The sequence below is a fragment of the Zootoca vivipara genome, chromosome 3, assembly GCF_963506605.1.
Source record: "Zootoca vivipara chromosome 3, rZooViv1.1, whole genome shotgun sequence".
Lineage (NCBI taxonomy): Eukaryota > Metazoa > Chordata > Lepidosauria > Squamata > Lacertidae > Zootoca > Zootoca vivipara.
This window is the reverse complement of record NC_083278.1, coordinates 74,181,290-74,197,970: the sequence shown is the minus strand read 5'-3', so window position 1 is coordinate 74,197,970 and position 16,681 is coordinate 74,181,290. Positions and strand designations below refer to the sequence as shown.

Genomic DNA, 16,681 nt, shown 5'->3' with positions numbered 1-16,681 from the left:
ACAATTTTATTTTACAAGCAGCAAATCCTGAGATACTTCAGGCATGGTTCTCTACCCAAGTATATACATGCTATACTTCTAAAGCACACTTGAAGCACATTTTCTCCTTCAAAGAATTCTAGGCACTGCAGTTTTTTTATGGGTTGGTGGGAATGGCCAAACATACACCTACAGTGGAACCTCGGTTTATGAACACCTCGGTTTATGAATTTTCGGTTTATGAACGCCGCGGACCCATCTGGAACGGATTAATTCATTTTCCATTACTTTCAATGGGAAAGTCTGCTTCAGTTTATGAACAGACTTCTGGAACCAATTACACCCATGCTTCAAGTTTATGAACGCTTCAGTTTAAGTACTCCGCGGACCCGTCTGGAACGGATTAATCCACTTTCCATTACTTTCAATGGGAAAGTTTGCTTCAGTTTATGAACGCTTACTCCGCAGACCGTCTGGAACGGATTAATTCACTTTCCATTACTTTCAATGGGAAAGTTTGCTTCAGTTTATGAACGCTTCAGTTTATGAACAGACTTCCGGAACCAATTGTGTTCATAAACCGAGGTACCACTGTATTTAGTTCTAACAGAGAAAGAATAAGCCTGAAAAAATAAGAATGAAGGCTAGAATACAATGAGTAAGGATATTACTGCCAAACCAGCCAGCAATCACAATAAATGCACGAAGGTATTAAAAGGAGACTTATAGCCAGTCCAAATATAATATCTACTATGTGTTTGATTGATTTTATCATTGGAGTACAACCAAAAAACATACAAAAGAGGAAGCCACCACTATGAGATGCATATCACACCATTAATATACATATTTGAAGAAAAAGAAATCCTAGAATTACTAGCAGCAGGTTTTACTGAGCTTTACCTGTAACTCAGACTTTATTGGCTTTGCTCTAGCTGGGTCACTTTTTAAATAGTCTTTTGAAAGCACCCGGTGAAGTCATGGCCATTTAAGAGCATAAGGAAATACAATTTCTCTTGAAATTTGCTATACCAATCACAAAACATATATATGCAAACTTTACTTGTCCAAGTGTTACATACAACTCTTCTGTGTGCACTTTTCAGCCATGTGTTAAATACACTAGCAAAGGTGTTTACATTGCAGAAATACTGTGACACACAATACTTCAAGTATCACTTTACTATGAAAATGATCTCACACATCAGGGGTTGAATTCCAAGGATGGTCTTCTGATCTCTTACTGGAAGGAGTAAAGCACATGCCAGACAAAACACACAGCACCATTTTGGGAAGTAGTACCTGGGCTCCCCAAAATGTCTTTCTGTTTGCAGTGAGCGTCATTAAAACTTCCTTCCCTACTCAATAATAGGGGGAAAAAACCACAAGTGTTGCTTGTTTCTAATGATATGCTTTCATACCATGGCATAATACACTTCAGTCTCAAATGGATTGTTCATAATCCCTATACAACCTACTGTTTAGCCCCTGGTGTGTAAAACCATCTATAATGTCAGAGCAGCACAGCCAATGACAGGAATGGAAACTGTGATATCTGGGATTTCTATCTATCTGGGATCTCTATCTTGCAAGAGTAAAGCATGTCCAACTGTGATACCAGACTAAGTAAGCCAATAGAATCAAGAGAAGTAAACAAATAGAGGGGATAGAAGCAAGGAAGAAAAATGAAAGATTCAACCATCTTAGCAAGTATTGCTTGAACTCACTGAACACTAGCCCATATCCTATACAATGAGATAAGAATGGAAGTAGCCTAAAATTATGTTTCCCTGGAAACCATAGCCTACTCAAATCCAAATAATTCCCATTGTGAATTATTCCTACTATCTTCACCTGATTTGGCATCATAACTGCACTCCTATCCCAAACCTAATTCTTGCCTTCATAAAAATATTTTATCCCACTGTGGGGGTGTTCATGTAAGCAGATCAGTGCCTTCTGAAGCTTTGTTCTTGGGTTTGCAACTTGTGGTTTGTCTCAACCAAGACAAACCACGAAATTGGCTTTTGGATGACATGGCTAAGATCACAGCAGTGCAGCAAACTGCAGGACTGTGAGAGGAGCACAGTAGCTGTGATCTCTTTGAGAAGCCTCACACTTGCGCACTTGTGCCAAGGCATGGTTTGACTTAGTATTATATGTGAACCTGTCCCCCTCCCTTGTTTTTCGTTCTCCCCGCCCCATTTCATATTCTTGGGTCATATTAAGCATCTGCCCAATTACCTGATGCTGTGGCACATTGCATATTACATTTCTCCCTCTTTGCAATGGCATAGATTTTGACACAGTCCCTGTAGCACAGTCCCTGTAGCACCTGCTGTTCTCCAACTGTTGGATTTCAATACCCATCAGCAGCAGCCAGCTTGGTCAGGGGCGATGGGAGTTGTGGTGCAGCAACTTCTGGAGGGCCACAGACTCCTGTTGCATGTAGTGACGGCAATCAGCACTACTGGTTCTGTGTCATCCTATGCCATCAGAAGACACTATAACTAACAGTAGTAGAAAGAGAATGTGGGCCATGTGTCTGTCTATCCAGATATTTCCAGAAATAACATAGGAAAGCTAGATGTTATGCATCCTTTTCTGGCAGTACACTACTGGACAGGAACATTACTTGCAAAAATAAATGTGCTGCCATTGGACTAAACACACTAACCAAAGTGGAAATGGGTGTTTTGAATTATTGTTTCATGTACCCTTGTCTTTATTTAACAGAGACTAAACAAATGGCCAGCTCTGAGAGTCCTGACTATCTGACTGATTGTATACACACATTGTGGAAGGATTACCGTGTTTCCCCTTTTTTAATACGTAGTCAGAAAGTAAGCCATGGCAGGGTTTTTAACCATTTGAGAGCTATAAGACATACCCCGAAAATAAGCCATACTTCCGCACCAGCTAGCAGGACCCAGCATGCCGGCCGCGACAGGAGGAGGAAGCCTGCCGGGTCGGGTCAGTGCCCGGAAGCGGCGGTGGCTGCTTTAGTGCCAATAAAGCGTGCAGCAGTGCCGCACGGAGCACCAGCCAGCAGGACCCAGCTCCTGCAATGCCGGCCGCGGCAGGAGGAGGAAGCCTGCGGGGTCGGGTGGGTGCCCAGAAGCGGTGGCGGCTGCAGCGCTGACAAAGCATGAAGCAGCACCGCACGAAGCACCAAGGGCACGAGCGGCAGGAGAAAAGAGAGAGAGGCTCGTTACTTGCGGCACTTTAAGAGAAGCAGCCAGAACCGATCTCCACATTCCGAGCCTCCCTTTTGCGCGTGCGGGCATGTTAAAGCCCCGATCACTTCACTCCCCACTTCTTCCTCGCCATCCCTCCCTTTCACGCGTTGCCTTGACCCCGCAGCCCCCCTCCCTGGCCATCTTCCCCTAAGTGCAGCGCTGCTTCGTGAGCGCTGCAGCCGCACGCTCTCTGTGTGTGCTGCAGCCGCACGCTCTCTGTGTGTGCGCGCGTCTCTTTCTTTCTCTCCCTGTGCGTCCGTCTCTCTCTGTGTGTGCGTGTGCGCGCGCGTCTCTCTCTCCCCCGTGCGTCTCTCTCTCTGTGTGTGTGTTTGTGCGCGTCTCTTTCTTTCTCTCCCCGTGCATCCGTCTCTGTGTGTGTGTGTGTGCGCGCGCGTCTCTTTCTCTCTCTCCCCCGTGCGTCTCTGTGTGTGTGTGTGTGTGCGCGCGCGTCTCTTTCTTTCTCTCCCTGTGCGTCCGTCTCTCTCTGTGTGTGTGTGTGCGCGCGTCTCTTTCTCTCTCTCCCCCGTGCGTCTCTCTCTGTGTGTGCGCGCGTCTCTTTCTTTCTCTTCCTGTGCGTCCGTCTCTCTCTGTGTGTGTGTGTGTGTGTGTGTGTGTGCGCGCGCGCGCGTCTCTCTCTCTCTCCCCCCCGTGCGTCTCTCTCTGTGTGTGTTTGTGCGCGTCTCTTTCTTTCTCTCCCCGTGCGTCCGTCTCTCTCTGTGTGTGTGCGCGCGCGTCTCTTTCTCTCTCTCCCCCGTGCGTCTCTGTGTGTGTGTGTGTGTGCGCGCGTCTCTTTCTTTCTCTCCCTGTGCGTGTCTCTCTGTGTGTGTGTGTGTGTGTGTGTGTGTGTGTGTTTGCGCGCGCGCGTCTCCCCCCCCCCACAGAGAAAAGGTTCCGCTTCGGCTCGTCATTCAGCCGCGCGCGCGCGCCAGGGGCATGGGCCCAAGCCTCGTCCCCCTCGCGCTTCCCTCACAAGCATCTCAGAGCGGGACGGGTCACGGCCTCCCTCCTTATTCCTCGGCCGGCGTGAGAGAGCCCGGGGAGCAGAAGGATCCCAGGTTTAACCCCCAGGTACCCCCAAGTTTGAAATTCTGGAGAGCTGCTGCCAGCCTGGTTGACAGTAAAACCTGGATAGCACAGTAGGCTAGAGTGTGGTGTTTATAATGTGCGCGGAAGAGAGCACCGAGTGTCCTGAGCCAGTGGGACCCAGTTGTACCAGCACTTAAAAAAAAAGACACCCCCTGAAAATAAGCCACCGTGTGTTTTTTTGAGGAAAAAAAGTTATAAGACGGTGTCTTAAAAAAGGGGAAACACGGTAAGTGCACACACCAAAAGGAAGGTCCTCTGCCCTTGAATTATAAGAATCACCAGTAGAAGATGTACTGTATATTCCTGCGTATAAGACTACTTTTTAACACAGGAAAATCTTCTTAAAAGTCGGGAAGTCGTCTTATATGCTGGGTCATATTTCTTATACTGCGACTATATCCCAAACTCTATATTTTAACTGGAAAAGTTGGGGGTCGTCTTATACGCCCAGTCGTCTTATACGCCGGAATATACGGGTATTTTAACAAAACTGATGAACAGCTTATCCCACAATAAATGTTGAAGAATTCCAGATTCTATGTTGTTTTTAATCTGAGAGGCTAACAGCATCATGAGAGTTGCTTCAGTCAAGTCTATGTGATTAATATTAGATAAACATGAAGTAAGGAGCTTGAAAAGGATCACAGCTAGAGGCAGAGATTCCTGTGCAGAGTTATACAAGAATAAATCCCAGTTACTAAGCCAGATTTAATAGCAGCATAATTAATTTTGTTATTTAGTAACTAGAAGAAAAATCTTAACTACAAAGACAGGATGATGAACACAGAGAGTAGTCTGAGAGGACATATCTGTGCAAACTTTAAAAAATATATCCTTTTGCCTTAAGAGCTGGATTGGAACTCTCTTAAGTATTCTTGTATATTTAGTGGACACAGGTAAACTGAATGGATAGAACTGAGACTGGGCTTTGCATAGAACTGCAAGCGGGAGAATGAGAAGCGAATGAAAGAGAAAGGAGGATGCCTGGGTTTGTTTGCTTTCTGGGAGCGGTGGGATCAATATTGAATTTATTGTATTGTTTAAAATGCCTGTTTTATTATTAACTGAATTGTATGATTAATGTTTGTTATCAGTAACATCATATTTTTGTTATTAATGTAAGACGCAGTCCCATATTAGAAATATTTGAAACAAGATTCCCTAACAGTGAGCCTTTTATTTGAGGAGAATGCCTTAAAACCCCCACAAATGGAATCTCAGATAAGTTATGTCCATTAATACAACTATTTCTGAAGAACATTCCACACACTATGCAAGTACACTTTTTACATTTCATTTGACATCTAGCATCACTTACTAGGGAGACCATTAAAACCGCATCAAAAACTTTCATGTATTTGCTATTATACTTTCTAAAATCACCACTATTACTATTCTTTAATTGGTGCCACATATCAGTCAGAAGATCTATTTGACTGAATCTTTATTTATCATGAAAAGCAAAAATTCAAACACCCTACAGGTGGCATAATTAACAGAAAAGACAACAGAAAGTACTAGGGTTGCCATATTTTGAAGAGCAAAAAAAGAGGACACTATGACAGCCATTCAAAGCAAATAAATGCAATTTGTCTCAAATTTTACCCCTGAAAAAGAAGATGTGTCCTGGAAAAAGAGGACACATGGCAACACACTAATTAGTACAAACTCAGCAAGAAGCATACTGATGGCCAGTAATAGATTATCTACCTAATTTAAGGAAAAACATTAGTTGCACTGATGGAACTAATTTCGAAGGGCAGCTTAGGAAAGTCAATTTGGAACAAAGAAATGGCAGACAAAAATGGTTTGTATACACCAGCCACTTCTCATTCCCTTTACAGGTTTCCCAGAAAGAAAGGAAGAGTCATTGTTTACAATATATATATGTGTGTAACATGTACAACATGAAACATTTTGTCATGTGAGTTGTTCTCTTGTTCCGAGTTTCATTTGTAAACAGTGTTTGAAGTACTAGCTCTTGATAAATCAAACAGTGGTTACTTGATCAGCTGCATGGGAGATTGTATAAATCTGCACTTATTATCCAGGATTAATTAAATAGCTGCTGGGTGTTTATGAAGAAGCAAAGTTGATTCAAATAACATTAATGCTCTCCAGCTTAGAATAAAGAACACTGAAGACAAAGAGTAGAGCTTCTTGTTTTTATGGCTTAGATACACAAAATCTGGGACCTATTGCCCCCATTTTAGATTGGGGAAAAATACAAAAGGTTTACAATTGTAAACGATACAATGGGTGAGAAGTACTCAGGTAGATATCTCAGAATAATAAAATAAAGCTTTGCCAATATGCTATTGGGAAATAAAATGAGAATCTTTGTGGAAGGTTTGATGAAATAAAGATACACAGTGAATTGGGAGCTTCAGAATGAGCATGAAAACAGCTATAAAACTGACCTAATAATGAAACTTGGAAGATGATAAAGGGATATTTTTGGCACAACAACAAAAATAATAAGAGTGTGTGTCAGGAAGGAAAAACAGAACTAATTTCTTTTTCATTTAATATGTTTCAACTGCTTGTGGAAATTATGTGTGTTACCAAAGTTTACACACACACTCTCTCTCTTATGTGTGAACACTCTCACTGATGTTAAGCCTCAGGGGACAACAGTTAGTTTACTTATTTCGCACAGTGTATGGGTGCTGAGTCTCTCAAGCCAGGTGACCCAGCAGTGAGGCTCTAGTGTCTTGTTGCCTGTCTCACCAAGACAGTATGTCTGCTGAAAAGAGTGCAAGCTGACCTGTGTTGTTTAAAGGTGACACCTGGATAGCATTACAAGCCCTAGCAGTTGACTCAGCACCTTATCAGGAGACCCAGGCAACCAATGTATTAAAACCTCAGCTTGATCTTTGAGCATCTTGGTTCCTAGTGAGAACAATGTGCCAGACTAAGCACCTGCTCAGCACCCTTTCCTATATTCTGTCTTTGCAACTTGGCCACCTGCCTTCTTTTTACTACTCTGCTTACTCTGGCGCATCCGCTTGTTAGCTGCTGTCTCTGTAACCTAACCTTTGCCATTCTTGGCTGCTTGCCTTTGGCCTCCACCTAGCTGATGGTTGGTTCCTTTCTAACTTTGGCTTCTGATCCTGTTAACAGTCAGGATGCAATCCCCCAGTGAATCCTGACACAGAACCCCATTTCAAGACCTTAAAAGTATTTGTTTAAGGAAAAGAAGTACAAACAGAGTTCTGGATTTATAGATAAGCAACAACTTTCGGCAAACATGCTTTCTTGAGCATTATAAGTCCTCAATGCAATTTATTTTACAACAATACACTGCTGATAATGGTATAGTAATGCAAAATGCAAAGCTAGGCATGCTACTAGAACCCTGATGAAGGGTAAGTGGTTTAGAGTGGGAAAATGATGGTGGTGAGGAACCATATTACCCCTCTCCCCATATTTTACCCACTCTAAAAATCTCCTTTCCTGAAACAGTTTTTTAAAGGGTGTTGAGGTCTCTTACCTGCATTCACATGTAACTCATTGCTAGTCCCACAGAAACTATTTTGATGATGTCAAAAGTCATGGAGTTAATTTATAACAGTTCTTTTCTCCCTTCCAATGCAGCATCTGAACATTATGGGCTTACATACAGAACCCCAAGCATTAGTAAACTCAGGCTGTTTTACAGTCATCAAGTTCTTAACAAGAATCAAGCCCAATGTGAAAAAGTGAATCTCATAGAAAGTCTAGCTGTATTTTAGGCACAAAGAGATTGTAGGAGTGCAACCACACCATGTGCCATGTGGGGAAGAGCTGCTACATATTGCCCCCACCCCAAAGGAAGAAATATTTAAAGTATTACTACATGTCACCCCAATCTCCATGAGCGGTGAGAGATTCCATGAGTTGCAGGCGCACTTTCCAGAGTCTGTGTTCCCTTTTGGGAAAATGGGGCACAGCAGAGACTATGGTGTCTTTATGATATATGGTTTTATTTACACATATGTACAACCTGCATCTAGATGGAAGGAGTGCAGAGCATTCACATCCTATGAGGGTCTCGCTTTCTCCATAAGGGCAGCATCAGATTCCAAGGACAGCAAAAAGTCATATTCTGTGTTTCTTTGTTCCAGCCTGTCATCCCCAGTTCAGTTGGAATTCTGCCCCTCCTTCTCCTTCTCTCTGCTAACAGACTCCAAGGACCTCCCCCACAGCCTATGTCATTCAAAGCTGGAGCCCTAAACCTGGCCTCTCTGCCTGTGCCCATTAGCACGCAGCAAAGAAGTGCCCCCTCAAATATTCATAACAGTGTGAAGCACTGATTTACAGGTACTTAATTATTCATACAGATAACCCCAACTAACAACAGGCAGAACCAAGAGCAAGTACTAAACTTCCACACTTTGTTTTCTCCTTGTTATTCCCTATCAGTGACATTTTAAACACAGCAACACTTGAGAGTGGTGAGTAATCTCACAAACCAGGTGGTTTCCTGGGTCAATGCTGACCTGATTCCCATAGTCAGATGGGTAAAAAGGTCAAGGTATAGGACCCCTGACAGTTAAGTCCAGTCACAAATGACTCTGGGGTTGTGACGCTCATCTCGCTTTACAGACCAAGGGAGCCGGCGTTTATCCACTCCGCAGATAGTTTTTCCGGGTCATGTGGCCAGCATGACTAAGCCACTTCTGGTGCAACGGAACACTGAAACCAGAGCAGTGCACGGAAATGCTGTTTACCTTCCCGCCAGAGCGGTATCTATTTATCTACTTGCACTTTTGGGGTGCTTTTGAACTGCTAGGTTAGCAGGAGCTTGGACTGAGCAACAGGAGCTCACCCCGTTGCGGGGATTCGAACTGCCAACCTCCTGATCAGCAAGCCCAAGAGGCTCAGTGGTTTAGACCACAGTGCCACCCACACTATCAGATGCATAGTATAGCTAAATTTCCCAGGAACTAAATATCTAATGCACTGATGTCAGGGATCTGGGAAGAGTGCAGAGAGAATAAATGCCATTGTGCAATTGCAGAAGCACAACCAGACGCCTTCATCTGCCCAGGCAGACAAAACATGTTTCTCCCATATTGGTCTCTACAGCCACAGCAAGCGCTGTAACCTAATAACAATTTGACTCCCGCCCCCATTATCTCCCAAGACAGATGGATGCCAGCCAACCAAAGATGTCAGCTAAAGAGAATTTCCCAACTAAAGTTCCTGTAGCTAGACTACATTAATACTTCAAGATACCAGATGAGCGATAGAGAAGTGAAGGGTAATTGTTCAGCACTAGAAGTACTAGGAGAGCCAGTGTGGAGTAATGATTAGGGTGTTGGACAATGACCTAGGAGACTAGGGTTCAAATCCCCACTCAGGCATGAAGCTCACTGGGTGACCTTGGCCAGTCACTATCTCTTAGCCAGTGTGGTGTAGTGGTTAAGAGTGGTAGATTCGTAATCTGGGGAATCGGGTTCGCGTCTCCGCTCCTCCATGTGCAGCTGCTGGGTGACCTTTGGCTAGTCACACTTCTTTGAAGTCTCTCAGTCCCACTCACCTCACAGAGTGTTTGTTGTGGGAGTGGAAGGGAAAGGAGAATGTTAGCCGCTTTGAGACTCCTTCGGGTAGTGATAAAGCGGGATATCAAATCCAAACTACTACTCCTCCTCCTCCTCCTCCTCCTCCTCCTCCTCCTCCTCCTCCTCCTCTTAGCCTAACCTGCCTCACAGGGCTGATGTGATGAAATGGGGTGGGGGTGGGGGAGAGAACCATGTATGCCACCTTGGGCTCCTTGGAAGATAAAGGTGGTCTATAAATTAATAAATAAATAAAATAAACAAAGTTCATTTAAACTTTTTTTTTTACATTTAGAAAATTCTTAAAGAAGCAATATCCCAAGTAAAAAGAAGGCTGATAATTTATTTCAAGCCTCGTTCCCCAGGACCTGTCACTGATAGGAAGAAGGATGGAAAAGGAATAGCTTTTTGATAAATTAAGGAGGACAAAACTCCTTAATAATAAATAATAATTAATTATTATAGAAGTTTGCCAAAAGATCCACATTTTAACGCTACTGCATGGTGGCAGGTGCTGAAGGACAGCAATTCTTCACCAAGAACTTGAAACCTCTTTTAAATCAGTTCTGTTTTTGCTGATGCTAAGTTTTTAATCTTTGTAAACTATTTTAAGAAAAAAAATATTCCAGGCTAAATAAATAAAGGTATTTCAAATTAATGTACAGAAATCTTACAAGAGGAGTATTATTTCTGGCAGACATAGCAGCTGGAAACTGAGTTGTGATAGTAAGGGAGACAATATGAATTGCAGGTTGTATATTACAGGACTCAACTTTTTCTAGTGACTGCACCTGAGACTGCAATTCCATCTATGAAATTCCATCTATCTGGGAGTAAGCACCATTTAACTCAATGGGGCTTACTTCCAAGTAGACATGCATGGCATTATGCTGTACAAAAAAGATTTCCAGGCTATGTTATGGGAAACACCATTATCAATAATGGTGGGGAGTTTCTCTGAAGGACAGTTTACCCACAGCTACAGATTTTCTCCTGCAATGTGCAAGCACCACAGAAGACATTGGGCGATGGGCATGTTTTAGGATATACTCACTTTACCTTGATCAACAACTGTCCTGTGTAGCTGTGTGTGTGCAAGGATATACCTGAAAAAAATGAATATCGTTTCTGTGGAGGACAAACTAATGTTGAAAATGTTTCCACCAAGAGAGAAATATTGATGGCCACTGGAAGAAATTGGAAGAAATCACCAAAGACTGAGGAGCATTAGAAATTCTGCCTACCATGATCTAGGGCCGAATATTCATTGTGGAGCAAGTATAAATCTGAAAATAATTAGCAGGAAAATGTAAAACAGCACAGTTTTAGACAGTTGTTTCACTCAGTATCCAATTCCTCTGTCTAGACCTGGATCAATCTTTCAATGGCCACGGGAGGGGCAACCAGTGAAGCAGCTGCTGACTTCCTGCTAAGTTCCTACTGCAGAATCATAAGCATTTCCATTCTAGCACCATTCTAGTGAGAAAAACTACCACCATAATAATGCTTCATGCTTCATGCTTTTGCTGAGATGAAATAGGACAGAGTACATGAACCTTCTTCCCTCTTGAAGTATATCATCCCTCGAGCAACCTCTTCACTCATATTTTCCAGGAGGAAAAAATATACTGTTGATAAAATTTTGTAGACTGTGTGAAATAACAAGCGTAGCACATACATGGTTGATACCGGTAGAAGAAATTTTCAAAAGACTTTTAAATTCTGCATATTAAGCAGTATAGAAATACATGAAGTAATCAAATGTGCCTAAATTCCACAGATCCTCAATAGGACTTGCTTCTGAATAGACAGGTTATGCTATTAACAAATGTTCCTTATTTATTTTCAGCAATGACTTACTTTCTACATGCTATCATGGTTGTTTTTTTTCATCCTCTAGCAGTGCAATACAAGACCTACATATCCTTGTTCTGTACATTCCAGTTTTTTTCCTTCAAGAAGTTATCATTTCCTGAATTCTCTCACTTCGTCATTGTCTCTTTTACCAACCATTTCTTAACTACAAAAGCAGTTCATCAATAAATAACTTGTATAGAAAGGCTGCAAAATACTCTTCAGAGATTTTCAGGAAATGATGGGAAAGACATTGGGGAGGGGAATATTGTAGTTACACAAAGTTTTCTACCCATTCCCACCACCCTTCTGAGTAATACCCCTCCCCACCATCTCACCATATATATAAGGGTCTGGTGACTTAGAATCATAGAATCATAGAGTTGGAAGAGACCACAAGGGCCAGCCAAGCAGGAAACACCATCAAAGCATTCTTGACATATGCCTGTCAAGCCTCTGCTTAAAGACCTCCAAAGAAGGAGACTCCACCACACTCCTTGGTAGCAAATTCCACTGCCGAACAGCTCTTACTGTCAGGAAGTTCTTCCTAATGTTTAGGTGGAATCTTCTTTTCAGTGTACAGTATCTGAAGAAGTGTGCATGCACACGAAAGCTCATACCAATGACAAACTTAGTTGGTCTCTAAGGTGCTACTGGAAGGATTTTTTTTAATTTATTTTTTACTACATCAGACCAACACAGTTACCTGTAACAAAGTTTTTTGTTGTTGTTGTTTAAAGAAAATGGAGTGAGTCAGACTCAAGGGTCCAACAAGTCCCTTGCAACTCGCAATTACATTTCCAGTCCTACGTACTTTTTCATGCAAGGAGTAAGTCACAGTGAAATAAATAAAACTTACTTCTGACTCAAGACATGTAGTTAGGGCTGCAAGCACAAACCTTTTCTTGCTCTCTCCTGAGCTATGTCCCTGCCTCCCCCCACATTATTCTCTGACTCATTCTCTTTTTTCGATTTCCTTATTCTTAAAGCCTACTATTACTAGTTTCAACTATTCATTGCTTTATACCAAAGAAAAAGGAAGACTCTAAGCAATTTAGAACATGGGGGGGGGATACAAAACAGCTAAAGCAGTTAAAAGCCAGGTAACAACAATGAGTAAACAAAAACAAAGTAAACAATATTTCTTGAAGTGATCCTCCAGCCACAAGGGTTCCAACTGTGCACACAGAGTTGATCACATGATGCAGTGCACACACACCATTTGAATGGTAATGCTCATCAACTTTGGAGGGGCCCGCCGCCCTCAAATATTTTATTGGGGGGGTGGGGTGGGAGAAGGGACCTCGGCCCCTAGGAGTTGGCTCCTATATGTCTAGCCATAAAATAAAAAGGACAAACCTCACCTACCCTATACTTCTAGCGGCAGAATCGCCACTTTCCACCCCAGTTGCAACAGTTAACTTCCCCCCTTGGCACCTATATCTTCTTCCTCGCCTTTCATAATGTCCATCTTTCTCTTTGCCTTCGCCATCCCTGATTCATCCATGCACCCCTTCCCCCATCTCCTTTCCCTCCTTCGCTGGCAGGGATCCCAGCGTCCTTCAGCTTCTTTCTCCTGCCCGAGGCTTGGGAGCACCCTCGCCTTGCGACGCCCCTCTTCTCCCAGCGCCCCGTATCCAGGGCACAGGCCAGCCAGCCTCTTAAAGCCAACTTCCAAGTTCAGCCGTGCGGTTGCCTCAGCTCAGCAGAGCATCTCTCGGAACTGCTGCTGCTGCTGCAGACCAACTTGAAATACAGCAGAGCTCTCCTGCCAGCGACTGGCACCATCCATCTGCCTGGCTCGAACGGGCCCTTTTTACCTGGCATCACAGCTGCTTCACAGACTTCGGTGAGCCCAGGCGACCCGACGCCTTCTCATAAAATTGCGGGCAGAGTTTGGGCTTCGCCTATATCCAGACCCCCAGAAAGCTCTCCCCTCTCCCCAAAAGGACCAGGACCCCGGAGGAGAAGACAGATCTTAAACGAAGGCGAGAGAGCAGCAGCATGGGCAGCGTCTTTGGCTGGCGGCGAAACGCAACAGAAGGACACGGAGTTTCTTCCTCGGAATGGATGCCCGCCAAAATTACCTCACATCTTCTCTCCACCCAAACCCCGAAGCGGAGCGTTATGATGCTCCATCTCCCACTGGTGACGCCGGGCGACGTGGGCTGCGCCCCTGCCAATGCACCATGTTCCCTCACGCGCACCCGGGTCCCTCCCGTCCGGAGGAATCGCCTTGTACCTGACGAGAGAACTTATTGCGGCGAGGGGGCTCCCGCTCCGCTCACTTTTCTCCCGAGAGAGAGGCGAAGGAAGGGAGAGAAGAGCAGGAGGAGAAGGGCATCCCCAAAGCCCGCATTGGCGAAAGCTCCCTTCTGAGGGAGTCCAGCGCCTCCTCCTCCCTCTTCCGCGCCCTTCGCCGGCACAGCGGCAGAGACTGCAGCAGGCGAAGCAGCCCGCCGCTCAGCCCCGCGTCCCCTCAGCCCCGCCACGCCCGCCGCCGTCCAGCCACCGCAGAGTAGGTGTTCAGCTTCCCAGCGCAACCCACACCGAAGGAGCTCGGCGCGGCCCAGCGCCGGCGGGAGGTTTCCCAAGGCTCGTTTCGCCCTCGAGGAAGCCCGCTCGGAGCATTAGTTTTGCTGCAGAGGCTGGCGCGCCGAAATTACCTTCCACTTTGGTGAGAGTCAGCACGGGGCTGTTGCAGGCGCTGAGAGGGGCGACCCTGGCCGAGTGTTTCTTCATGATGAGCCCTTCCGCCAGTAAGAGCCCGTCAGCCGAGCGCCTACATCCTGACGCCGGCTGGAGCTGAGCGCTCGTCTCCCCGGCCCGCTATCAGCCCGCCTCGGCGGCTGGCTGCCTGCCTCGCTCGCCTGGCCTCGCGTACCTTCTGCTGCTGCTGCTGCAGCTTCTCGCCGCCTCCTCGCTCGCACGCTCTCCTTTACTTGCAGCAAACAAAACGTCACCCGCCCACCCCCCCTCCACCGGCGGCGGGGCTGGAGCGCCGGGCTCTTCCACAAGCTCAGGGAAAGGCTGTCCCCAGTTAACAGCCGCAGTTTATCCTTGACTGGGTATTCCCGCAAGTTCCCAGAAGACCGAGGAGTTCCTTCCAGGCCCAGCAGAAAAGGACGAGTCCTTAGAGGCAGCTGCAAGGCTTGGAGTTTGTCTCGCCTGTTAACTCGTGGAGCTCGTTGTTCATTTAATCTCTGCAGTAGGTTAGCCATTGCTATCAGGCTGATTTAGAAACTGTAAGGTTCGTCTGAGAAGCTGAGTTCCACGAGGGCAGGGGTACTTTGCAATCCATTAGAATGCCTCAATGTAACACTATCCAAGGTACATAGTTGGTGTTCTTCCAATTCAGATATATTCACATATGTATGGTAGGCGTAGTCATCGCTGAGATATTTGTTAGCTGCTTAAGGGTGCGGCCTTATCTCTGAACACAATAAAAATGGAACCTTTTACTGTATTTGCACAACCAGTTTCTAAGTGGGCCACCCTCATTCCAAAATGAAATAATCTTTAAGCAATTCAATATGTTCATCTATACTAAAGGCAGTTTTCCCTGTTTAATTAACACTTTAGCGGAGCCAACACACTTACTGCACTTAGATCCGACTCTGAAGCGATTATGCTTGCAAAAAAAGGAAAGTTCCCCATAGCTGCCTCTGCTTCTTCCATGTATTTACAACCACACAGTACTACTCACACTTTGTTTCCATGCACACCTGTTGCCAGATGGGCACATTGTCTCCATTGTGAGATTTCCCCATAGCTTCAGTTTGCATCTGTGTATACTAGCATCATGTTAGAAGAATGAACTGTGTGGGATGCCTGACTCCACATGATCAACAGCCCACTGGGAGGAAAAAAATATTTCTTAGCAGAAATCTGAAATTCATTTGAAATTGTATATCTTTTCTTATTGGGAATTTTTACTTTTGCAATCCAGTCTTTTTATTATTATTACAAAATAGGCAGCAAACACTACAACATTGCTCCATTCTTCAAACCTAACAGTTTCAATGATACCATAGGATTTTTTTGTTATTGCAATGTGGGGGGGATCTGTGTTGTTGCTTTTACATAAATAAAATCCAGCAACAGTTTTCTCCACTGGGCTCCAATTAACAGGCGCCTGCTGGTTGCATTCCTCTGTGCTGCTGTTCCTACTTCAGACACTTGTCTGTCCCCCTTGTGGCTGGAGTTTCCAAATAGCAGCCGAAAAACTAAAGTACGGTAAACAAATGCAAAAAAATGAAGCAGAGCCATAGCCAGCATGTCAGAAAGGTTGAAGCCAGCAAATGAAATGCTAGTATGTGAGGAGCTCAGCAACTAAAATTTAAAGCCAATGTGTTCACACTATTGAGCAAGAATAGTGGCATAGATCCTTGTACAGATATTCATGAAGTATGCAAGGTTCAAAAACCTTTCCTGGAGATCTTTCAGGGAGGACTATTTCCTAACATATCATACCTGGTACTGTGGTAGCAGTAGTAGTAGCAGCAGCAGCAGCAGCATGCTTAAACTATTCTTCTTTAATTACCTTCCACATATATGTCTCAATACAGTGGAACCTCGGTTTATGAACACCTCGGTTTATGAATTTTCGGTTTATGAACACCGCGGACCCATCTGGAACGGATTAATTCACTTTCCATTACTTTTAATGGGAAAGTTCGCTTCAGTTTATGAACGCTTCAGTTTATGAACAGACTTCCGGAACCAATTACACCCATGTTTCAATTTATGAATGCTTCAGTTTAAGTACTTCGCGGACCCATCTGGAACGGATTAATCCACTTTCCATTACTTTCAATGGGAAAATTCGCTTCAGTTTATGAACGGTTACTCCGCGGACCGTCTGGAACGGATTAATCCACTTTCCATTACTTTCAATGGGAAAGTTCGCTTCAGTTTATGAACGCTTCAGTTTATGAACACACTTCCGGAACCAATTGTGTTCATAAACCGAGGTACCAC

At 44.5% G+C, this 16,681-nt stretch overlaps 1 protein-coding gene across 2 annotated transcripts in view; it reads right to left on the bottom strand.

The window, feature by feature from the left end:
- SLC35F3 (solute carrier family 35 member F3) overlaps window positions 1–16,681 on the bottom strand; it is a 109,443-nt gene that overhangs the window by 28,440 nt on the left and 64,322 nt on the right. Inside the window, exon 1 of one of the 2 annotated variants that reach the window (XM_035108428.2) lies at window positions 14,368–14,518. The exons of the other annotated variant lie outside the window; for it this stretch is intronic. Coding sequence (XP_034964319.2) covers window positions 14,368–14,443 — 76 coding nt within the window. The 5' untranslated portion in view covers window positions 14,444–14,518. Of the gene's footprint in view, window positions 1–14,367; window positions 14,519–16,681 lie in introns of those variants that run through there. 2 annotated transcript variants of the gene reach the window in all.